Raw genomic sequence first — 22,688 nt, forward strand, 5'->3', positions numbered from 1 at the left:
TGATAGCCGCGGCTCGCGCCCGTCTCTGGAGCTCCTTTAAGCGGCGCTCTGAATCCCCTCTCCTCGCGCATCAGGAAACAAAGAGGCAAGAAAAAGTCTCTTGCCTCTTCGGCAGCTCCAGAATTTTTCCCGGACTCCCTCCCGGCCAGCCGTGGTGCACTGACCCCCTGCAGGCTGTGTTCACGCCGCCAACCCCAGTCCTCTCCCTGGGATCCGACCTCCGAAGCCTGAGCCTCAGCTCCCAGCCCCCACCTTCCCCGGCGGGTGAGCAGACGAGCCTCTGGGGCTGGTGAGTGCCGGTCGGCACCGATCCTCTGTGCGGGAATCTCCCCGCTTTGCCCTCCGCACCCCCGTTGCTGCGCTGTCCTCCGCGGCGCCGAAGCTCCCCGCTCCACCTCCCGCAGTCTCCGCCCGCGAAGGGGCTTCCTAGTGTGTGGAGACCTTTCCTCCTTCACACCTCCCTCCCACTGGTGCAGGTCCCGTCCCTATTCTTTTGTCTCTCTTCTTTTTTCTTTTGCCCTACCCAGGTACGTGGGGAGTTTCTTGCCTTTTGGGAGGTCTCAGGTCTTCTGCCAGCGTTCAGTAGGTGTTCTGTAGTAGCTGATCCACACGTAGATGTGTTTCTGATGTATTTGTGGGGAGGACGGTGATCTCCGCGTCTTACTCTTCTGCCATCTTGAAGCCATATATTCTTCAGTTTGTTAATGTGGTGTATCACACTGATTGATTTGAGGATACTGAGGAATCCTTGCATCCCTGGGATTAATCCCACTTGGTCATAGTGTATGATCCTTTTAATGTATTGTTGGATTCTGTTTGGTAGTATTTTGTTGAGTATTTCTGCATCTCTGTTCATCAGTGATATTGGCCTGTAATTTTTTTTCTTGTGGTATCTTTGTCTGGTTTTGGTATACAGGTGATGGTTGCCTCATAGAATGAGCAGAGTTCCTTTGCAATTTTTTGGAAGAGTTTCCCAAGGATAGCTGTTAACTCTTCTCTAAATGTTTGATAGAATTCACCTGTGACGCCATCTGGTCTTGGACTTTTGTTTGTTGGAAGCTTTTATTTTGTTTTTTTTATTTTCTTTATTATTTTTTGGCTGTGTCGGGTCTTAGTTGAGGCATACGGGATCTTTCGTTGTGGTGTGTGCTCTTCATTGTGGCGTGCGGGCTTCTCTCTAGTTGTGGAGTGCAGGTTTTCTCTCTCGTTGCGGCACGCAGGCTGCAGGGCGCGTGGGCTCTTGCAGTTTTCAGCACGTGGGCTGTCCTGTTGTGGTGCGTGAGCTCAGCAGTTGTGGTGCCCAGGCTTAGTAGCCCTGCGGCATGTGGGATCTTAGTTCCCCGACCAGGGATCAAATCCCCATGCCCTGCATTGGAAGGAGGATTCTTTACCACTGGACCACCAGGGAAGTCCCTTTTGGAAGCTTTTAAATCTCTGTTTAAATTTCAGTACTTGTGATTGGTCTGTTCATATTTTCTGTTTTTCCTGGTTCAGTCTTGGAAGGTTGTATCTTTCTAGGAATTTGTCAGTTTCTTCTAGGTTATCCATTTTATTGGCATATAGTTGTTTGTAGTAGTCTCTTACGATCCTTTGTATTTCTGTGGTGTCAGTTGTAACTTCTCCTTTTTCATTTCTAATTTTATTGATTTGAGTTCTCTTTTTTTCTTGTTGAGTCTGGCTAAAGGTTTGACAATTTTGTTTATCTTCTCAAAGAACCAGATTTTAGTTTCATTGATCTTTTCTATTGTTTTCTTCATCTCTGTTTCATTTATTTCTGCTCTGATCTTTATTTCTTTCCTTCTACTAACTTTGGGTTTTGTTTGTTCTTTCTTTAGTTGATTTATGTGTAAGTTTAGGTCGTTTATTTGAGATGTTTCTTGTTTCCTAAGGTAGGCTTGTATTGCTGTAAACTTCCCTCTTTGAACTGCTTTTGCTGCATCCCATAGGTTTTGGACTGTTGTGTTCTCATTGTCATTTGTCTCTAGGTATTTTTCGAATTCCTCTTTGATTTGTTCAGTGATCCATTGGTTGTTTAGCGGCATATTGTTTAGCCTCCATGTCTTGTATTTTTACAGTTTTTGTCCTGTAATTGATTTATGATTACAAAGCATTGTGCTGGGAAAAGGTACTTGATATGATTTCTGTTTCCTTAAATTTACTGAGGCTTCATTTGTGGCCCAGCATGTGATCTCTCCTGGAGAATATTCCATGTGTACCGGAGAAGAAAGTGTATTCTCCTGCTTTTGGATGGAATGCTCTATGAATATCAATTAAATCCATCTGGTCTAACATATCATTTGAGGCCTGTGTTTCCTTATTGACTTTTTGTCTGGATAATCTGTCCATTGGTGAAAGTGAGGTGTTAAAGTCCCCCACTGTTGTGTTACTGTTGATTTCTCCTTTATGGCTGTTAGCATTTGCCTTACATATTGAGGTACTCCTGTGTTGGGTGCATATATATTTACAGTTGTTATCTTCCTGGATTGATCCCTTGATCATTGTTTAGAGTCCTTCTTTGTCTCTTGTAGCATTCTTCATTTTAAAGTCTATTTTGTCTGACATGAGTATTGCTACTCCAGCTTTCTTTTGATTTCCATTTGCGTGGAATACCTTTTTCCGTCCCCTCAGTTTCAGTCTGTATGTGTCCCTAGATCTGAAGTGGATCTCTTGTAGACAGCATATATACGGGTCTTGTTTTTGTATCCATTCAGCCAGTCTATGTCTTTTGGTTGGAGCATTTAATCCATTTACGGTTAAGGTGATTATCAATAGGAATGTTCTTACTGCCATTTTGTTCATTGTTTTGGATTTGTTTTTCAGGGTCTTTTTTCTCTTCCCTTCATCTTTTGTTCTCTTGTGATTTGGTGTCTGTCTTTCGTGTTGTGTTCAGATTGCTTTTTCTTTTTTGTATGTGTATCTATTGTAGATTTTTGGTTTGTGGTTCCCACGAGGTTTATTTTTTTTAATATTTATTTAGGCTCTGCCAGGTCTTATTTGTGGCATGCAGGGTCTTTAGTTGCGGTATGTGGACTCTTCGTTGCATCATGCCTGCGGGGTATAGTTCCCCAACCAGGGATCGAGGCCTGGCCCCCTGCATTGGGAGTGTGGAGTCTTACCAACTGGACCACCAGGGAAGTCCCTCCCATGAGGTTTTGATATAGCAGTGTGTATATGTACGAGATCGTTTTGAGTTGCTGGACTCTTAATTTCAAGTGCACTGCCAGTATCCTGCATTTGTACTCTCCTCTTCTCATCCTTGCTGGTTTTGATATCATATTTGTGTGTGGATGATTTCCTACCTTTACTTTATGTTTGCCTTTATTGGTGAGCTTTCCCATTTGTAATTTTCTTTTTCTTTTTCTTTTTTTTTTTTTTTTTTTTTTGTGGGCCTCTCAGTGTCGTGGCCTCTCCCGTTGCAGAGCACAGGCTCCAGACTCACAGGCCCAGCGGCCATGGCTCACGGGCCCAGCTGCTCCGCAGCACGCGGGATCCTCCTGGACCGGGGCACAAACCCGCGTCCCCTGCCTTGGCAGGCGAAGGCTCAACCACTGCACCACCAGGGAAGCCCCATTTGTAATTTTCTTGATTCTCGTTTTGGCCTTTTTTTTCCCACCTAGAGAAGTTCCTTTAGGATTTGTTGTAAAGCTGGTTTGGTGGTGCTGAATTCTCTTAGCTTTTGCTTGTCTGTAAAACTTTTGATTTTTCCATTGAATCTGAATGAGAGCCTTGCTGGGTAGAATATTCTTGATTGTAGGTTTTTCCCTTTCATCATTTTAAATATATCGTGCCACTCCCTTCTGGCCTTCAGAGTTTCTGCTGAAAAATCGGCTGATACCCTTATGGGGATTCCCTTGTATGTTACTTGTCACTTTTCCCTTCTTTTTTTTTTTTTTTTTTTTGTTTTTGGCCACTCCGCACGGCTTGAAGGTCCCAGTTCTCCGACGAGGGACTGAACCCAGGCCCTCAGCAGTGCAAGTGGGGAGTTCTAACCACTAGATTACCAGGGAGTTCCCTAAAATTCTTTTTTTTAAAAAAGCACCACAACTTACCAATTACAACCTGTTTTAGGCCTAGCAATGGCAGTGAGTGACTGTCAGGTATAAATGTGTGTCACCAAAAACTGAAGGCAAGAACCAAACAACAAAACCCAGAGAAGTAAACCGGGGCACGAACCCATGTCCCCTGCATCGGCAGGCGGACTCTCGACCACTGCACCACCAGGGAAGCCCACTTTTCCCTTCTTGCTTTTAATATTTTTTGTTTGTCTTTAATTTTTGTCAGTTTGATTAATATCAAACCAAACCAAGGAGGTGTGTTCCTCCTTGGTTTATCTTGTATGGGACTCTCTCCACTTCCTGGACTTAAGTTGAATGTTTTTTTTCTCATGTTAGGGAAGTTTTCGGCTATAATCTCTTCATATATTTTCTCAGGCCCTTCCTCTCTCTCTATTCCTTCTGGGACACCTATGATGCAAATGTTGGTGCATTTAATGTTGTCCCAGAGGTCTCTGAGACCTCACTCAGAGGCTCAGGACTCTCACTCTTATGGGAGGACCTCTGCAATATAATTATCTTCCAGTTTGTGGGTTGTCAATCTGGTTGGTTTGGGATTTGATTATGTTCCGAAAGTGCCCTTCCTACCCTCTCATTGTGGCTTCTTTTTTGTCTTTGAGTGTAAAAAATCTGTTTTGGTAGCTTCCAGTCTTTTTTGTTGATGGTTGTTCAGCAGTTACTTGTGGTTTTGGTGTTTTTGTGAGAGAAGATGAGCTCAAGTTGGTCTACTCCACCCTCTTTTCCGGAATTGAATGGCTGTTATTAGTTTGGATGCTTGCTGCCTCTTTCCTCAGCGTGTGCTGGCCATTATCCCCCTGATATGAGTGTGCAGGCACAGTGGCCCTTGCGCGCTCCCGGGATTGGGGAGTACTCAGGGTGTTGTTGCAAAGATTAAGTAAGATGACGTGAAACTATCTTGCCCGTTTTCCAGCAAACATGTCTTTGTTTCTGCCCTTTTTCCCTTAGCAGTTCACTGTGCAAAAGCTTTGCCCAACCATGCCTTTTGAATAGGATTTCCTTTCTCAGGTAGCGTGATAAAGTCCCGTGCTGTCCTCCTCAGGGCTGGAATCCAGCACGCGTCCAGCGTTTCTCCCCTGAGTCACTCAGTAGCCATCTTGCTTCAGTCTGTCCTGTTTTAATGAGGCACCAAGAAAAATCTCCATCCCAACCCTTGGTGGAGCCACCGAGGGGCTCCTTAGTGGACGTGGTGAGGCCAGCCTACAGGTCTCAGCACAGAACATTGAGAAGGCGGAGGAAAGCAGGAACTCATGTCACCAGATTAAAATTTAATCTACTTGGCTACAAGCTACTCCACCAAGTTGCAGGTTTCCTGTGAAAATGGTCTGCGTGAATGGGGTCTGCCGTCCTTCACGCCTGCCGTGCCCCTTCCCACCACTCTCCTTTGTCTTCCTCCATTTGCTTCCTGTCCTTTGTTAACTAATTATAGAAGTCCCCACGGCCTTGGAATTAGCATCTGTTTCCATTTCCTAATAACATTAGTAGGAAACACATTCTTTTTCATTTAGGAAGGTAATAGAGTCCAGGGAAAACTCATGCGGGCAGAATGTCTCATTTATTCAGCTGCAGTGTGGTTTGGACGCTGAGCAGATGTCTCTGGGGACCAGGTATCCATTTGAGATAAATTAACCAGGCTGGGTTGTAAAAAGCGTTTGCTCAGTATATACATTTGTCCTTTCTTGAGCAATAACCTCTAAAGGGTGAATTTGGATATGATAGTCTCCTGTTTAAGCCCTTCATGATTATTTTTTTTAGATAATGATGAGACATTGATGCTATGGTTATTTGTTGTTGTTTTTTTCCTTTGAGTTCTTTTAACGAAACATACTGAAGTATTTGGAGATGAAGTTATATGATACCGGGGATTTGTTTCAAAATTATATGGAAGGGGATGGTGTGGTTGGCAGTAGAGATGAAACAAGGCTGGCTGAGTTGATAATTGTTGAGGGAAGTGGGGGCTACAGGGGTTCCATTTTACTCTTCTGTTTACTTTTACATATATGTTTGTAATTTTCCATAATGAAAATTAAAAAAACAAACAAAACCCACACCCTTCCATAGGTTTCCCATTGTCTCAAGCTAGTGTCCAGCCCCCCTAACATGGCCTTCAGATGCCTTCACCTGTCTGGCACCTACTAACCCTTCCAGGTTCATCTTCTTAGATGTTCTAGTCCTGTGAAATGATTTGCAGTGGCCCCAACATGTACACCCCCCTGACCTCTGGCTTGCACTTGCTGCCTTCTCTCCCTACAATGCTTTTTCCCTCTCTGTCCTTCCGCCCATCCTCTCCCCAGTTTTCTTGCCTCATATGGACCCCCAGGCTCCAGACAGCTCACATGCTTTCAGCCTTCCCTGACTGCCCTCCACCCGAGTGTGGGTTCGGTGCCCCCCCCATGGGTGCCTCTGTCACTGTTCCCCTCATCTTAGCCTTCCTTACCCTGATTCTAACCACTGCTTCCTTCCCGTCGCCTCCGTTGTATTAAACCTGGTTTTGAGGAAAGGGATTATGCCTTGTTCACACTTCTGTCCCTGGCACCAAGCACAGTGCCTGGCATAGAGCAGGCAACCCATAAATTAGGGAATAAAAAGGCCCACCCAGGACTTACCAAGGCTCGGTCTCAGGTCTCCCAGTGGTGCCTGGTGCTGATGCAGCATCTCTCTGCCTTTTTGTTTCTTCACGTCCCTATTCACCTCGCCTCTGTTCTGTTTCATTGGGATTTTCAGTGACTTCCTGTGAGGTCACAGCAGCACAAGGATAAGTTTGGGCACTGTTTCCCCAAATTTCTGCTGTACATCGTGGAGAAAGTCCAGTCAAACTTGGAGCTCTGATACTCGCTTGAAAATAGCTAGACTTGAAATGGTATCCAATGCTACTAGGCAAATTTAAGTTTGTTCTTTATTGATGCTCTGTGTTGCCCTTCTGTTTTGTTTTTTCTTATATCTTTATTGGAGTATAATTGCTTCACAATGGTGTGTTAGTTTCTGCTTTATAACAGAGTGACTCAGTTATACATACCCATATGTTCGCATATCTCTTCCCTCTTGCGTCTCCCTCCCTCCCTATCCCACCCCTCCTTGATTAAAGTCTCTCTAGGACACAACTCCAGGGGCATGTGATCTGTGCCGTCCAGTTGATGGTGACATATGAACCAGGAACGTGGTGTGGGAATTTTCATTAAAACAGTTTGAAATAGGAAAAGAAGAAATCATGTGCTGAAGTGACAATGCATGAGCTTAGAGCTAGACATTCAAGTTGGTTGTTGCACACCAAAAACCAGCAAGTCAAAGAATATATACAGTATGGTACTATTTATATAAAGTTCAAAGACATACAAAACTAAACAATATACTGTTTAGGAATTCATAATTATAATAATATATAATATGCATATACAGATATATGCAGGGAACTGATAAATGCAGAGATCAGGATGGAGGCGTTCTCTGGGCAAGAGGGAGAGATGTGATTACGAGGAGGCGTATGGAGCTCTGAGTACAGATAGCACTTTGTGTCTTGGGCTGCATGGTGGGTGCATGGTTTTTCATTTCATTATACTTAATACTTTATATATAAGCTAAATACATTCTTTGGATATGATAAATTTCCTAATAAAAATAACATTTAAAATAAACCCACCAGCAATTTTTAAGTGAGACTTTGTTCTCAGCACTTTGAAGAAGGAAGAGTTTTTTGGTTTTTAGTTTTTATTCCTGTTGCTTTTCTTCTGCAGTTCATGGGGCTAATTTTAATCAAATCATTCCTTACTTCTGCTTTACCTGAAAGGCTGATGGTAGGAATACAAATTGCAGCAGCTCCCCGTTGGCGATCATCGCCAAGTAGATTAAGTAGATCACCTCTCTCTCCCCCGACCTTGTCCCCTCCTTGTTCGTCTCAGATGTTGCCGTGGTGGACATGAGCGATGTCTCCAGACAGCCTTCCCTCTTCTACCATCTTGGAGTCCGTGAAAGCTTTGACATGGCCAATAATGTGATCCTGTACCACGACACCGATGCTGACACTGCTCTTTCATTGAAGGTAAAGAGTATTGTTCACCTTCTCCTGAGTACTTTGTTTTGGGAAAGCAGTATTGTGTGTTCCGTTGAAATGTACACGTAGCAGAGGAGGTTGGAGAAAAACAAGAAAGATTTGCTCGTGCAGTTCCTTCCTTCCCACCCCCAGGTTCCAGCTCACACAGGTGACTTCCTGGCTTCTTTGTGAGCGTAGGTGCTAGAGATGTGCGTTTGCAGGCAACTTAAGTATTTCTAAGCTCACTGGGGAGGTGAAGGCAAAAACTCCTGTTAGTTTCTGCTGAAGCAAACACAGCACTTTGAATCCTCCATTGGGCAATTTGATCCAAACCTGCACATTAAAAAAAAAAAAAAAAAAAAAATCTCAACTTGGATAATAATAGGAAGATGTTTAACGGTTACCAAAATGGGTAGAAACGTTTAGCACAGACGTAATCAGTATTTAATCTGTCATTTTTTTCTCCCCAGTTTAAAGCCAAGCAAAACTGAATACTTGTGTGTTCATACACAGCTCAGTAATTACTGAGAACTTTTAAATGTGTTTTTGCAAATTTGATACAAGCTTTTTTGGATAACAGTACTTTTAAAAATGTTCCTGTTTGTGAAATGTGAAGGTCAGATGTGAGTTGTTACAAAATTTAGCTAATATTAATATTGCTTAATATCTTAATACTAGTCAGGAAATCCTGGTCTATGTTAACTCATTTCAGGAATTAAAAGATTAGTTTGTTTACAGCAGTGTTACTCAACCTTGACTGCACTTTAGAATCATTTGGGGGGTTTGTAAATATCCCAGTACCCAGGCCACACCAAGACCAATTATGTCACAATCTCTAGGGGATTTTTTTTTAACGTCCCCAGTGTACAGCCAGAGGTGAGAACCAGTGGTTCAGAGTTAGCTTTCATGGACGTCATTTCTAAATGTTCAGCTACCTTAGCCTTAAAAGTCACTAGTATATAAATGACACAATTTTGTGATGGCAAATTACACATTTTTGTTTCTCTTTCTTAAGGTCTAATATTAACCAGATGTTTCTGGGTTCTGTAACAATTTGGGATTGTTTCCTGGTAGAAATACTACCTATCTCAGATGTGTAACCTTTATGTGTTAATATATCACATACACCTTATATAGGTGTGTCCTCTCTCATCCTAGCACTGTGTTGTATTTTAAGAGTCATTCATGTGACAGTGGAAGAAGAAACTGTTTTGCTATTATACTTTACGTTGTAAAATAGTTTCCCAAAAGGCTATAAACCAATCTAAATTACTTTAGATATTTAGATTTTTTTTTCTTTTACTGATATTCACTAAAGTGGTTATGCTTAGAAATATGTAGAATTAGAAAATGTGAAAGGGTAGATTATTAAGCTGTATTTTGATGAGAAACATGAAACTAGAATGTATTTTTTCCCAGTTCAATAAATTTGTTTTCTCATTTGTGCGTTAATGAACTCCTCTGGAAAGTCCCATGACCTAGATAAGTTTTAATTTTTAATGATATGGAAGAATACTTCCTAAAACAGAAATGGGTACTCAGTTATATCTGACGCCAGAAGAAGCGATCTGCACTTGTCAGAAAATAGAAATCTCAGAACACGTAAAACACATTTTACGGGGACAGCTGTTTAATTATGTTTTCTTTTTTCAGCAAATGGCTTGCAGCGCATAAATGATACAGTCAAGGGCTGCATAACCATTATGCTAAGTTAACCGACTAAAATTGTTGTCATTGAGTTTGAGTTTGAAAATTCCTATAGTGAATATATATAAATATAATACCTATAGTGAGGTGTCAGGAATCCTATCAGCAACACCCCTTCTGTAGGAAGACTGACTTGGGCAGGGGGTGGCCTGCAGCCTTCACACTGATGACTCAAGAAACGGTTCCAGGCCCAAGGTTACCATGGGCTGCCCATGCGCTTCACTGCTGTCAGTGAGAAGGCGAGGTGCAGGGTATTCAGAGCCCTGAACTTGAATCTCAAAATATCTTTGGACAGAAGCATTGCCATTGCTATGGGAAAATCCTTATAACCAATATATGTCCCCCAGGAATTCCAAAGCTGACCAATCATGATAAATTTTCCTTAGAACATGAATTTTACATTTCTTAGAGGCCCCTTCTTTTTGAAGCTTTTTACAGGGGGAGGTGTCAAATGATGAACTCTTGCTCTAAAATGGGTGCCAGCTGATGGCATGGGGACAAACTGCTTACTAGTGCTTATGGAAATTAACTGTTTTGGAAAAAAGCTATATTGATCCTATCTTTTCTTTTCAGGATATAGTAACTCAAAAAAACACAGTAAGTATTGTATTTTCAGATTTTTAACTTTGTGAATGTAAACATATAAAATGCTTGCCTGAAAATCCCACAGATAGCCAAGTGATGTCTAATTGTACCTGTTGGTTGTGTTTCTAAGGGGGACACCTAGAAACCCCTACCCCTCAAGCTGCCAGCTGGATCAGCCCCACTCAGCTGCCCAGGGTGCAGGGCAGAGGGCAAGGTCAGGCAGGTGTACTTTTTCTTCGTTACACACTAGGACTTTGAGCCTGCAACCACCCGGCTGTCTTCTGAGCTGGGTCGGTGTTCCTATGGACCACCAGGATTCTTTCTGCTGGAGCCAGTGCCTCCATACTTCCAACCAAAGTTTCCCTCAAAACAAAGAGACATGAGCTTATACCGGAGTTAAGTTTGGAGCCTAGCCCAAAGTTCCCTGCCACAAGCTGAAAAGAAGCAGGATGGAGTTCCAATTCTTTCCATTTATGTGCTAGTCTCCTGATTTGACTTAAAAGTTCCTGCAGTGACATATTGATAACACCGTTTTGGTTTGACTTGTATCATGAAACCCTCCCCCACCCTAAAAACATTCAGATAAGATCATGTCCTTGGAAATAGTGCCACGGTTATCCTGTACCTTTGAATGCCCCCCCCCCAAAAAAAACTGCCCATGCTCTGAGAAATTGTGACCTAGACTAAGGACAGTTCTTTCTTCCCTTTCCTTTGGCCCTTAGCCACTGACCCTTCTAGAATGGCAGGGCCTCTTGCCTCTTTTCCTAGTCCAGTTGCAGTTCCCAGAGGGAGAGGGAGAAAAGGGCCCAGGAGGTAGAGGTCTCCCGAAGGCGCCCTCTGCAGGGGAGCCGGAGCGTGGCGTGACACCCCCCCTCCACAGGAGGTCCCACCTTGCAGCCGCGGGGGGCCCAGGCTTCCCCAGGACCCAGGCAGGGCTCCCTGCCGGAGGTGGAAGCCTTGACTCTCCTCAAAGCCCGAGGATGAAATTCTAGAAACAAAACAAATACAGTTTATGTCATTACCACTGGAGTGTGGGTTTAATAAGCTGATCTGAAAATAAGGCATCAAGGTGGTTTTCTTGGGAAAAGAAATGGGAAGATTTGTCGCTTCATTTTGTCCCATTTACATGCTAATACTGCCCACTTATGGGCTCTTTCCTGTTCTTTCTAGATCTTGATTTCTTAAATTACCTCCTTCTTGGGGACAGGAATCCAGTCAAAGGAGATTGGGCCTGAGGCTGCGAGGCACAGGGTGTAGTCCCAGCTCTGTCTCTTAGTAACTTCGGGCAGTCATTCCATCCCCCACCCCAATCCTCAGTGCCCTCGGCAGTAAAAGGAAAAGGTTGAACTCTGTTGTTTCGTTCATAGGTAACTTCCAGCACTCACTGTCCGTGTTGCATATTTGTTGTACAAGTGAAAAGACGTAACTTGGGTTTAATACAAGGAACGTCTAGGAAAGTTATTCCTTAAAACAAGAATTACATTCAGGCAAAGGTGCAAGGAAGAAAACTCTTTACATCCTGACTGTTAGTTGTGTCGGAGTCTAGAAATCCTGCTCTGGGGAGACTTAGTGTCATTCTGTTACCATTCTACTACATACCCTCCCTTCTGGTATGTTCTCCCTTGTCTAAACACCCAGGAATTCCTTCACATTCTTGGTAATTCTACCGCAGCATCATTCTCCCTAGGCTTTTGTTTGTTTCGTTTGTTTTTTAGGAACAAACTTATTCTAAACGATTTGGCAATGAATCTCCCTGCTGTGTTTGGCATTACTTTAGAATTCTGTGCCCAGGACTGCTTGTCATGCTTGATGGGGTATGAAAATTTAGAGCATTCAGGAGAACAAAATAAAGGGCCAGAGGTGACTGGAAGGGTTGAAAACAGCACCTAAGAGGAAAAGTTGAAGGGAAGCAAACCGCAGGAGGTAGTGTTCATGGCCATTTTCAAATGTTATCCCTTTTCAGGAAGCAGGGAAGCCGTTACTTCTGCTCCAGATGTCATGGAAGTACGGCAAACTGAAAAAAGGTTGGGGTCAGCAGAATGGACATCTCACAAGTGATGGTGATTAAACATTGAAATAGAATGTCAAAGTAACTCAGCTGACATTTAAGAAGAGTTTGTTCCCTTGTCCCCTCCATATGGATGGAGGTAATGCTGCTTGGAAGCAGGGGTATGGCTCGTGTAACACCAGAGGTTTTGAGAGAGAATCTGGTGAAATTGTGGGTCTGTGATAATTGGATAGCTTTAAGAGAGAGAGATACAACCTAGTTGTAGTTGGTGAATTATGAAGTCCTGTGAGTCAGGTACAGATTAAATGCCACACACTGAACGTGCAGCTGGGTGCTTGAAGTGGTTTATGAATATATGGAAACCAAGATGCTTTGAGGTCTCTGTCTTCAGGGAGTATTCTGTGTTTCTAGAATTGTGCCTGATAATGTATAGAACTCGGCTTCATTTGGTAGAGGGATAGTGTATTAGCCAGGGTTCTATAGAGTAGCAGTCCCCAACCTTTTTGGCACCAGGGACCGGTTTCGTGGAAGACAGTTTTTCCACAGACTGGGGCGGAGGGGGGAATGGTTCAGGCAGTAATGCGAGCGATGGGGAGCGGTGGGGCGCGGTGGGGAGCGGCAGACGAAGCTTCATTCGCTTGCCTGCCGCTCACCTGCCTGGCTGCCTGGTTCCTAACAGGCCATGGACTGGTACCGGTCCGCGGCCCAGGGGTTGGGGACCCCTGCTCTAGAGAAACAGAGCCAATTGGAGTTATAGAAAGAGGGAGATAGAGATATTTATTATGAGGAGTTACCTCACGTAATTATGGAGGCTGAGAAGCCCAACAGTCTACCATCTGCAGGCTGCAGACCCAGGAAAGCCAGTGGTGTAATTCGGTTTAAGTCCAAAGGCCTGAGAACCAGGGGAGCCGATGGTGTAGATCAGAGAAGATGAGATGAGGTGTCCCAGATCAAGCAGTTAGGCAGGAAAAAGAGGGCAAATTCCTCCTTCCTCCGCCTTGTGGCCTGGTCAGGCGTCGGTGGATTGGATGGTGCCCACCCACAGTGGGGAGGGCAGTCTACTTGACTGAGTCCACTGACCCAGATGCTAATCTCATTCAGAGACACCCTCACAGACACACCCAGAAATAATGTTTAATCTGGGCACCCTGTGGCCAGTCAAGTTGACACACAAAAGTAGCCATCACAGTTGGCTACATTTGCTGCCATTTCTAGGAGCAGTTGCTTTGCAGGGATGTGAAGTACGGGAAGCCAACCTCTAGGCTTTGGGCTGGACCAGACCTGCAGCCCTTGTGGGCCCTTCTGTCCTTTCGTGCTCACCTCTTTTTCAGCTGATGCTCATAGTCTCGTGTTCCAGGGTTTTTTTTTAAACTCTTTATTTAGGTATAATTGACATTACCGTAAAATGCACCTGTGTACACACAATTCAGTGATTTTTAAGAGTTGTGCAGCCATCACTACAAGCCAGTTTTAGAGCATTTTCATCACCCCAAAATATACGTGTTTCCAGACAGTGCCTGTTCCCATCCCAGCCCCAAGCAACCGCTGATTTGCTTTATGTGATATAGATTTACCTTTTCAGGACTTTTCATAGAAATGGAAGGATACAATAATGTGGTCTTTTGCATCTAGTTTCTTTCACTTAGCATGATGTTTGTGAGGTTCACCCATGATGTAGCAAGTATCAGTAGTTCTTTTTTATTGCTGAAAAGTATTCTAGTGTATGGATATTCCACGTTGTATTTATATATTCCCCAGTTGATGGACATTTGGATTGTCTCCACTTTTTGGTTATTATTCATAATGTTGCTATAAACATTCAAGTACAAGTCTTTGTGTTGCAAATATGTCTTCATTCCTCTTGGGTAGATAGCTAGGAATGGAATTGCTGGATCATATAGTAAATATATGTTTGACTTTGTAAGAAACTATCAAAATAATGTTCAAGGTGGCTGTACCGTTTTACATTTCCATCAGCAATGAGAGGTCTGGCTTCTTCACATCCTCATCAATACTTGGTATTGTCTATCTTTTTATTATATCCATTTTAGTGAGTATGGAGTGGTTTCCTGTTGTCGTTTTGTATTTCCCTAGTGGGTAATGATGTTGAGCATCTTCTCATGTGCGTATTAGCCATTCTTAGTCTTTTTTTGGTGAAATGTCTATTCAAGTCTTTTGCTTATTTTTAGTTGGATTTTTTAGTCTTACTGTGGAGCTGTAGAGTTCTTTGTGTATTCTGGAAGCAAGGCTCTTATCAGAGACTTTATTAATTACTTCTTTTATGGCTCGTGCTTTTGGTGTTATATCTAAGAACTCTTAGCCTAACCCAAGGTCACGAAGAATTTACTCTTATGTTTCCTTTTAAAGTTTTATAGTTTTGGCTCTTACATTTATTCCTCTGACCCATTTTGAGGTAATTTTTGTGTCTGGTGTGAGGTAGGGGTCCAGCTTCTTTCTTTTGCATGTGGCTATCCAGATGTCCCAGCACCATTTCTTAAAAAGACTATTCCTTCCCCATTGAATTTTCTTGGCACCTTTGTCAGAACCAACTGATCATAAATGTAAGGGTTTGTTTCTGGACTTGAAATTCTATTCCATTGACTTGTATGTTTACCTTTATGCCAGTACCACGCTCTTTTGACTACTGTACCTTTATAGTACGTTTTGAAATTAGGAAATCTGATTCCCCCAACTTTGTTCTTCTTTTTCAACACAGTTTTGGCCATCTGGGGCCACTTGCAGTTCCATATGAATTTGAGAATCAGCTTTTCCATTTCTACAAAACAGGCCATTGGAATTTTGATAGGGATTGCGTTGTATCTGTTTATCACTTTAAGACTTAACAATATGAAGTCCTCCAATCCAAAAACACAGGGTGTCTTTCCATTTATGTAGGTCCCCTTTAATTTCTTTCAGCAATGTTTTATAGCTTTCTGTGTACAAGTCTTTTACCTTCTCACTTAAATTTATTCCTGGATATTTTATTCTTTTGGATATTTTTGTAAATGAAACTGTTTTCTTAATTTCCTTTTCAAGATTTGTTTTTTAAAAATACCTTTCGGGACTTCCCTCGTGGCGCAGTGGTTAAGATTCCACGCTCCCAATTCAGGGGGCCCAGGTTTGATCCCTGGTCAGGGAACTAGATCCCACATGCATGCTGCAACTAAGAGTTCACATACCGCAACTAAGGAGTCCATGTGTTGCAACTAAGGAGCCCACCTGCCACAGCTAAGACCCAGCACAACCAAAACAAATAAATTAATAAGTCAATATTTTAAAAGATACTTTAAAAAGAAATACCTTTCACAGAAATCTTTAACACATCATATTTTGCTTCGTAATTCAGTATTTGAGTTAAAATGTAATTCAGGTTTTGATCAGAGATCCATAAAAATGACTTCATTTATTATTTTCATCCATTTTCATTCTTAGGCTATCTTCTACTGCTTTAGAGATAACAAAGATAGACCCTTTCAGCATTTTATCACTTCAGAAGACATATTTATATGATGAACAATCAAAAACAAGAGTGAAAATATAGCCTTTATGAAAAGAAGAGTGAAAATGTAGCCAACCGCAAGAGACTACTTTATCTATTAAACCTTGGAACTTCCTGGTAGTTTGTTATTATTGTACATAGTCCACAGGTATTCTTTGTTTGTTTTAATTTTCCTTTGTAAATATAACCATACTTTCAAAGTTACGTTATATTTTGATTCCCTCCAGGAAGTAGACTCTGAGACTGAGTTTAGTGGACAGCTTTTTTGAGGAGTGCGCTTGGGATCACCTCTGAGGGAGAGGAGAGCGGGAAGCAGGACTGGGAAGAGAGGGAAATCCAACTGGGATGCAGGCTCAGTGGCAGCCTTGGCCGATCCCCCCCTGGGGAGCTCTGAGCTGGAATGACCTTTTGGAGTAGTTCTGAGTTGGGATGGGATGGCCAGGCCTTTAGTCTCCTGTATCCATCCCTCACCGGAAGGAGAGTGACGTTGAGTGAAGTGCTCTCTGCAGCTGAGGCAGTTCCAGAAGGGGCTGACAGCAGGGGTGAGAGCTACAATGCTCCTGGTAGCTGGGACAGCATGTCCTTCCTTGAAGGGGGGATGTGGGTGTACACCTGAGTGTCCACCACCTTATAATCATTTTACTTGAGAAATATGTAAATCATATATACCCCAAGACTAAGCATGTACCTCGAAAGTGAGAGGCACAGAAATAATTTTTTCCTTTGAATTGGTGGGAAATCATTTGGAAGCTGTGCGTAGCCTCACCAGAGAGGAAGCATGGGGACACAAACCTTCCTTGTTCCCCAGGAAAATTATTAGCAGAAGATGAGCTTTTCCACCCAATGCTTTTAGAAGAAATTGTTCAAAGTAAACTAGACCTTACTTTCATTTGTCATGTCCTAAAGCTAGAGATCAGAGATCGTTTTTAAAAAGCAGAGTTCAGTTTCCAAGCTAGGATCACGTTACTAAAAAACACCTTATTGAAAAACTAATCTGGTTCTTGACCTCTGGACTAGGTAATTATTTTTTTCCTCTGGAAGGACAGTGAGATTTAAAAGAAGCTCATTGTTCCCATCAAAATAGTTATCTCTGTGATCCCAGTGAAGTGAAAATTCTTCGAGAAACAGACATTGGCAGTATTGGGGGTATTGTCTACAATACTGGAAGTCTTTTACCTGGCCTACAAGCACACTGAGGCCTCAAGTTTAGAATAACAGAATTTCTCCTGGTCCTTCCCTCTTGCCTTCCTCAGTTCTTCAGTTTGCTTTGGCTTGGGATCCAAAATTACCAAGGATGATGTAGATTGCTTAGGGACCCTTTGGTAAAAAGGCAATTAAATTTCTTTTCTACTTTCCATATCCTTTGGGTTTTCTGAATTCAGAATCAGAATTTCTACCACTTTTATCATGAAGACTCAATTTCAAACAAGAAGGCTAGCTCTCATAGTAGATGGAGAGGGAGAATTTTATTTTACGCATTGAATGTGATTTATGTAAAAATTTCTGCCCTTTGAATATTTATTTCATTTGTATAGCTATTTTTTATTTCTACCTCATCTTAAGTTCTCTCTTCAAGTCTTTTTTTTCCCCTTCATGCCTGTGGTCTGTGTTCTCTTTTAAATTGGAGTACTCTGAATAAATAAATAAGTTGGAGTACTCTGGAGGTGTGAACCATAAAACTTTCTCTGTACCTCTTGACTATCACAGGAGTAATGTCACATTTCACAGGGCCAATGTCAGAACTGAGATAGAAATATTTAATTCTGCCTACTAACTGAATAAGTCTTTAGTGTCCCGTGATACCCATTTATTTTCTTTAAGACGTAATTCACATACCATAAACTTCACCATTCACTCATCTGTTGGTGTTGGGCATTTTGTTTTGTATATCATGTCCGTGTCTATTTAAGGATATTTCAGAATTAAGCTGGATTGACAGTGACAAGAAGTCTAGGAAGGGAGGGGGAGGACATGAGATTTGCCTGGCTCTCTGGTCATCTGTGGGCCAGTTGGTTAACCTTGCTGGGAATCGGTTTCCTCCCTTATAAAATGAGATGATTATTAATAAGGTGATTACCGTGATTTGTGCCAGCTCTGAAATAATTCTCCGACTTTATGATAGCTATTCTGTTATTTGAACAAAGCAGATGGACTCTTGGAATAGCTCAGTTGGTGCTACATGGCATGTTTCCAGCAGGGGTATCTTCATTCACCTTTCAGTGGCACAGTAGTCTGATTATCCAATTGAAATTGTCACTCAGCTTCTGTATATGCATTTGTTCCTCTTATGACCAGGCCAATGTAGAAAGATAGCAATGTAGAATGCTGTTTGCATTGATCTAAAAAAAAATGCATTTCCCTGATATGCATGCATGCTGATTTTTAAAAATTCTCCTTTAACTGACTAGACAAAGAATTGTACCTTGTAATCATTTTTTTTTAGAGTGATACCTGACCTAGATTTTCTTCCTTAATAAATTGACTTTGTCAGACGTGGTTATGTTGAATAATTTTTTAATTGTCTTAGGTTTGCGCATTTGCTCCCTAAATTTTCTTGGGAACAATTTTCTATGCTGTTTAAATTCTAGTTTTCACTAAGGATTTGCAATCTGTTTGTATTACAAGATTTAAGCTCCAAAGCTTGAATCTGCCAGCAATCAAGATATGCATTCTTCCATAAGTGCTCAGAAATCAGCTTACCTCATGGGTAGTATTAAACCACCTTCCATCTGCCTTAGATTTTTCCCCCTTCTTTTGAGTAAGCCATTTGTTGACTGATTAAATGTTTGTATCATTACTTTTAAAATGTTCCCTGGAAGGTCAAGCTGAAAGTCTCATCATGAGTTGGTTGGGATAAATTCTTACACATTTTATTTGCTCTAAAGAATTAATTGATAAAACTTGTGCTGTTTTTGACCAACTATGTGAGCTGCTGCTAGCCATAAACAAAACTAAGTGCTGGTGTAATGAGGCCCCTTCACTTGCGTTTCTGTGCTGGCCTTCCTGGGCCGCTGGCCTTCCTGCACAGGGTGCCTGCAGAGGAGCCTGCTGGGGGGTGCGTCCCACGTGTTCTTGGTTAGTGGCCGTGGTTGAACCTGATGGGCAGTTAGGTTGAGACCCCAACATGCTCTGCTCTCCTGGGCTGTCCTGGAGAACCCAGACAGTTGTTTATGGATGGGACTCACAGTGTTATCATGGAAATGTTCATATATGAAGCCCACTGAAGAATCTCTGGTGTTTTAGGGCTACAGGTAGGCTGTTCTATGTGAAACATGTGCTTGGAGTCCAGAGCAGGGTTTCTTACATTTTGGGGGCCTGGGACTCCTTTGTCAGTCTGGAGGAGCCTATGGGCCCCTTCTCAGAATGTATCTTAAAGTGCTTAAATAAATACAAAGGATTACAAAGGAGACCAGCTATACTTCAGTATGACTATATTTATACTGAAATATAGTTATCAAAAATATTTTTAAAGTTGTATATTGTAATCTGTGTCCTCCTTTACTAATGTCTCAAATAATAAAATGAAGCAGCAAGTCTAAAAACTGTCATCATTTTGGAGTAGTGATAAGAATAAAAGTTATTTTGAGATCTCTGCAGGAACTGTAATATGACATGAAAAATTCTGTGATTTCTATTAGTGACAAAGTCCCATGTCCTGCTAAAACAAGAATGGGTTACCTACATTCCTGATGGAAGGCTGTGTTGCATTTCACTTAAAGGCAAATGATGACAGAGGTGGAATTTTTTTTTTCCTCATTCAAGTTCACAGACCCCCAAGAATTAATGGGCTCCGGGTTCAGAATTCCTGGTCTGGTCTGGTCTAGGACTATCTAACATAGCCAGTACTTTTATTGGGTGTCCACTATGTGCCATGACCGTCTTTAAGCCTCTATCACTTAAAGAAATTGGCCGTATTATTGTCTTCATTTTAAACATGAGAAAACTGAGGTTTAGGTGGATAAGTACATTTTCCAAGGTCATCATCTACTGTGGAGCAGAATTGGGATTCAATCTTTGGCTGTACAAATTGTCCACTATCTTGCTATGCTTGAGCTGATATGATACTGACTTCCTATTTCAATAATCGTAAGTTATTTCTTTTTTACCTAACTTAGCAAATGTGAAAAAAACCAAACAAACCCCACTACCCAGCTCTCCTGAGACAGTGGTGAAATTGAAGTGCCTTCGTACACTAGCAGTGGGAGTATAAGTTGCTCCATCCTTTTTGACAGCAACTTGGCCGCACATATCAGGAACCTTAAACTTGCTCTAGTAATCTCACTCCTGGGAAGCTATTCTTAGGAAAAGACCACAGTGTAAATATGCACCTGTGCCATATGCAAAGGTGTTCATCTCAGCGTATAGTAAGAAAAATTTCAAAACAAAGTTAAATAATAGAATGATGAGGTATGCATTCATCAGTTGGTATATTAGGCAGGCATTAAAAATTATGGCATTTTTATAACCACACTTTTGTAATGAGAGCTTTTGTAAAGATATGTATTATTTAACCTGGTGATGCTGCGGGATGAACTGTTCATTGTGGTGATATTTGTAGATGGTAGTAGTTTGGGAAATCTCAGTTGCTAAGGTTAGAACTAAAAACTTCAGAGGACAGGCTCCTCTACTCCCTACCCTCATAGTGTCAGAGACCAGTGGCTTTCACTCTGCTCTCTGACTTCACTTACTGTATCAGAATCATCCTTTTGGAAATACTTGAAGAGTGTTTGGAATAAGGGTTTACATAGTTATGGGCCTAGCATTACTGGTTCTAATGCCCCTTTATGTAGGAAACTAAGCTGCCTTTGTTAAATTTGTTTTAATGAGCTGGATTCTTGAGATGTTTCCATTTATAAATGTAACAATTACAAATATCCAAGCCTGGTTTGCTATTGAGCATGTGTTACGCTAATCAATGTTTTTCTTTTTGATTTTGCGTCTCCCCCACCAACAAAAGTTGAAGATGTTTGGGCCTATTCTTTGTAAGAACAAAAGCACTAGACTCAAGAGCCTGTGCTTTTATTTGGAAGTTTATGAATTGCTTTTTAAAATGTAATCGTGAGCCCCAGTTTCCTTCTGTAAAATTTCTTAAACCTCTATATACACTTTATGAAAGATTTTCTCAAAGGAAGTATTTTTACTTTCCCAAGGCTCCAGATACCTGATGTCTCCTCAGTCCTGTTCGTTAAACTTGCTCAGTTGTTTTCAGAGTTCGTGCGTTCCCTTTCTTTCTCCTTATTTTCTCAAACTGAGGCTAGATGTTTGCTCAGAGGATCACATCCGCTCCAGCTGTGGGCAGCCTCCACCACTGCTGCTCTGCCCACTTGAGCCATAACCTGTGACAGCACAGAGCATATATTTGTCAAAATCTTATTTTTTCACACCTCATTATTGAGGGTTAGAGCAGGACTGGGGCAAAGTTAACTTTGGTGCTATTTGGGTAGAATAGGTTTGCTAAAGGAAGACTGTCAAGATTTCAGCAGAAATATTTGTTTTGGAAATAGTTTTAAAACCTGTAACAGTTCTATCCAAATAGGTTGGATTCCTGCACCTTCGACTTACCTACCTCTTACGGATACTCAGGTTTACATAGTTGTAATCTTTGTATGTATTTTTGTTAGAATTATTACTCTGTATAATATTTTAACAAAGCTGAGAGAAGAAAGGAAAATAAGTACTTATAGAGTTACACTAACCTGTTTGTTTACCATTTCTGATTCTTTTCATTTGTTTCTGTGGATTCAAGTTTCCAAGTGGTGCTATTTCCTCATTCCAGTACAGCTTTGTTTCCACCTGCATCTTTTGTACTTGTAGTGTCAAATATATTACATATCTATATGCTACAGGCCCCAACATATGATTATGTACATCATCTTATGCAATTGTCTTTTAAACCAGTTAAGAAAGAAGAAATTAGCAACTATATTGTCTCTTACACTTACCTGTATAACTAACTATATTGCATACTTTGTTTTTATCATGTGAATTAAAATTACTGTCTGGTGTCACTTGCTTTCAGCCTGAAGAGCTTCCTTTAATATTTTTTGTAAGACAGGTCTGCCAGGAACAAATTATCTCAGTTTTTGTTTACCTGAAGATGTCTTTATTTCCCCTCAGATTTTCTTTCAGATCCTCTATTAGGGTGTTGAAATTTTCTCTAGAGACTTTGTATACTTTGAGTGACGTTAGATTCACCTTTAGTTTTAGATTGATTTTTTTTTTTTTTTTTTAGCGGTGCACCACACGGCGTGCAGGATCTTATTTCCCCAACCAGGGATCAAACCCGTGCCCCTTGCATTGGGAGTGCGGAGTCTTAACCACTGGACCGCCAGGGAAGTCCCTCGTCTTCATTTTTTAAAGATAGTTTTGCTAGATATAAGATTTCTGGTTCACTTTTTTTTCTCTCATCACTTGGAATATGTCGTCCTACTGCCTTCTAGCATTCACTGTTTCTGATGAAAAGTCAGATGTTTTTTATTGGGTTGCCCTTGTACACGATAAGACACTTGTTTCTCTTGCTGTTTTCAAGACTTTGTCTTTCACAGTTTTGACTACAGTGTATCTGGGTGTGGATCTCTTTGAGTTTATCCTACTTGGAATTTTTTTAACTTCTTGGATATGTAGATTCATTTAATCAGATTTGTGAAGTTGTCAGCAATGATTTCTTTCAGTATTTTTCTGCTTCTTTCCTCTCCTTTCAGGACTCCCATTATGAGTTGTGTTTGTTGGTGCACTTGATGGTGTCCCACATCTCTTTGAGGCTCTGTTCATTTTTCTTCATTCTTTTTTCTC

At 41.6% G+C, this 22,688-nt stretch overlaps 1 protein-coding gene across 1 annotated transcript in view; it reads left to right on the forward strand.

Annotated features, from left to right (window-relative positions):
* MAP3K15 (mitogen-activated protein kinase kinase kinase 15) overlaps positions 1-22,688 on the forward strand; it is a 156,330-nt gene that overhangs the window by 25,383 nt on the left and 108,259 nt on the right. The window contains exons 2-3 of the mRNA XM_007469314.1: positions 7,967-8,106; positions 10,378-10,401. Of these exons, the coding sequence (XP_007469376.1) occupies positions 7,984-8,106; positions 10,378-10,401 (147 nt within the window). The 5' untranslated portion in view covers positions 7,967-7,983. The remainder of the gene's footprint in view (positions 1-7,966; positions 8,107-10,377; positions 10,402-22,688) is intronic.

Source organism: Lipotes vexillifer, unplaced genomic scaffold (genome assembly GCF_000442215.2).
Source record: "Lipotes vexillifer unplaced genomic scaffold, Lipotes_vexillifer_v1.1 scaffold1442, whole genome shotgun sequence".
Lineage (NCBI taxonomy): Eukaryota > Metazoa > Chordata > Mammalia > Artiodactyla > Lipotidae > Lipotes > Lipotes vexillifer.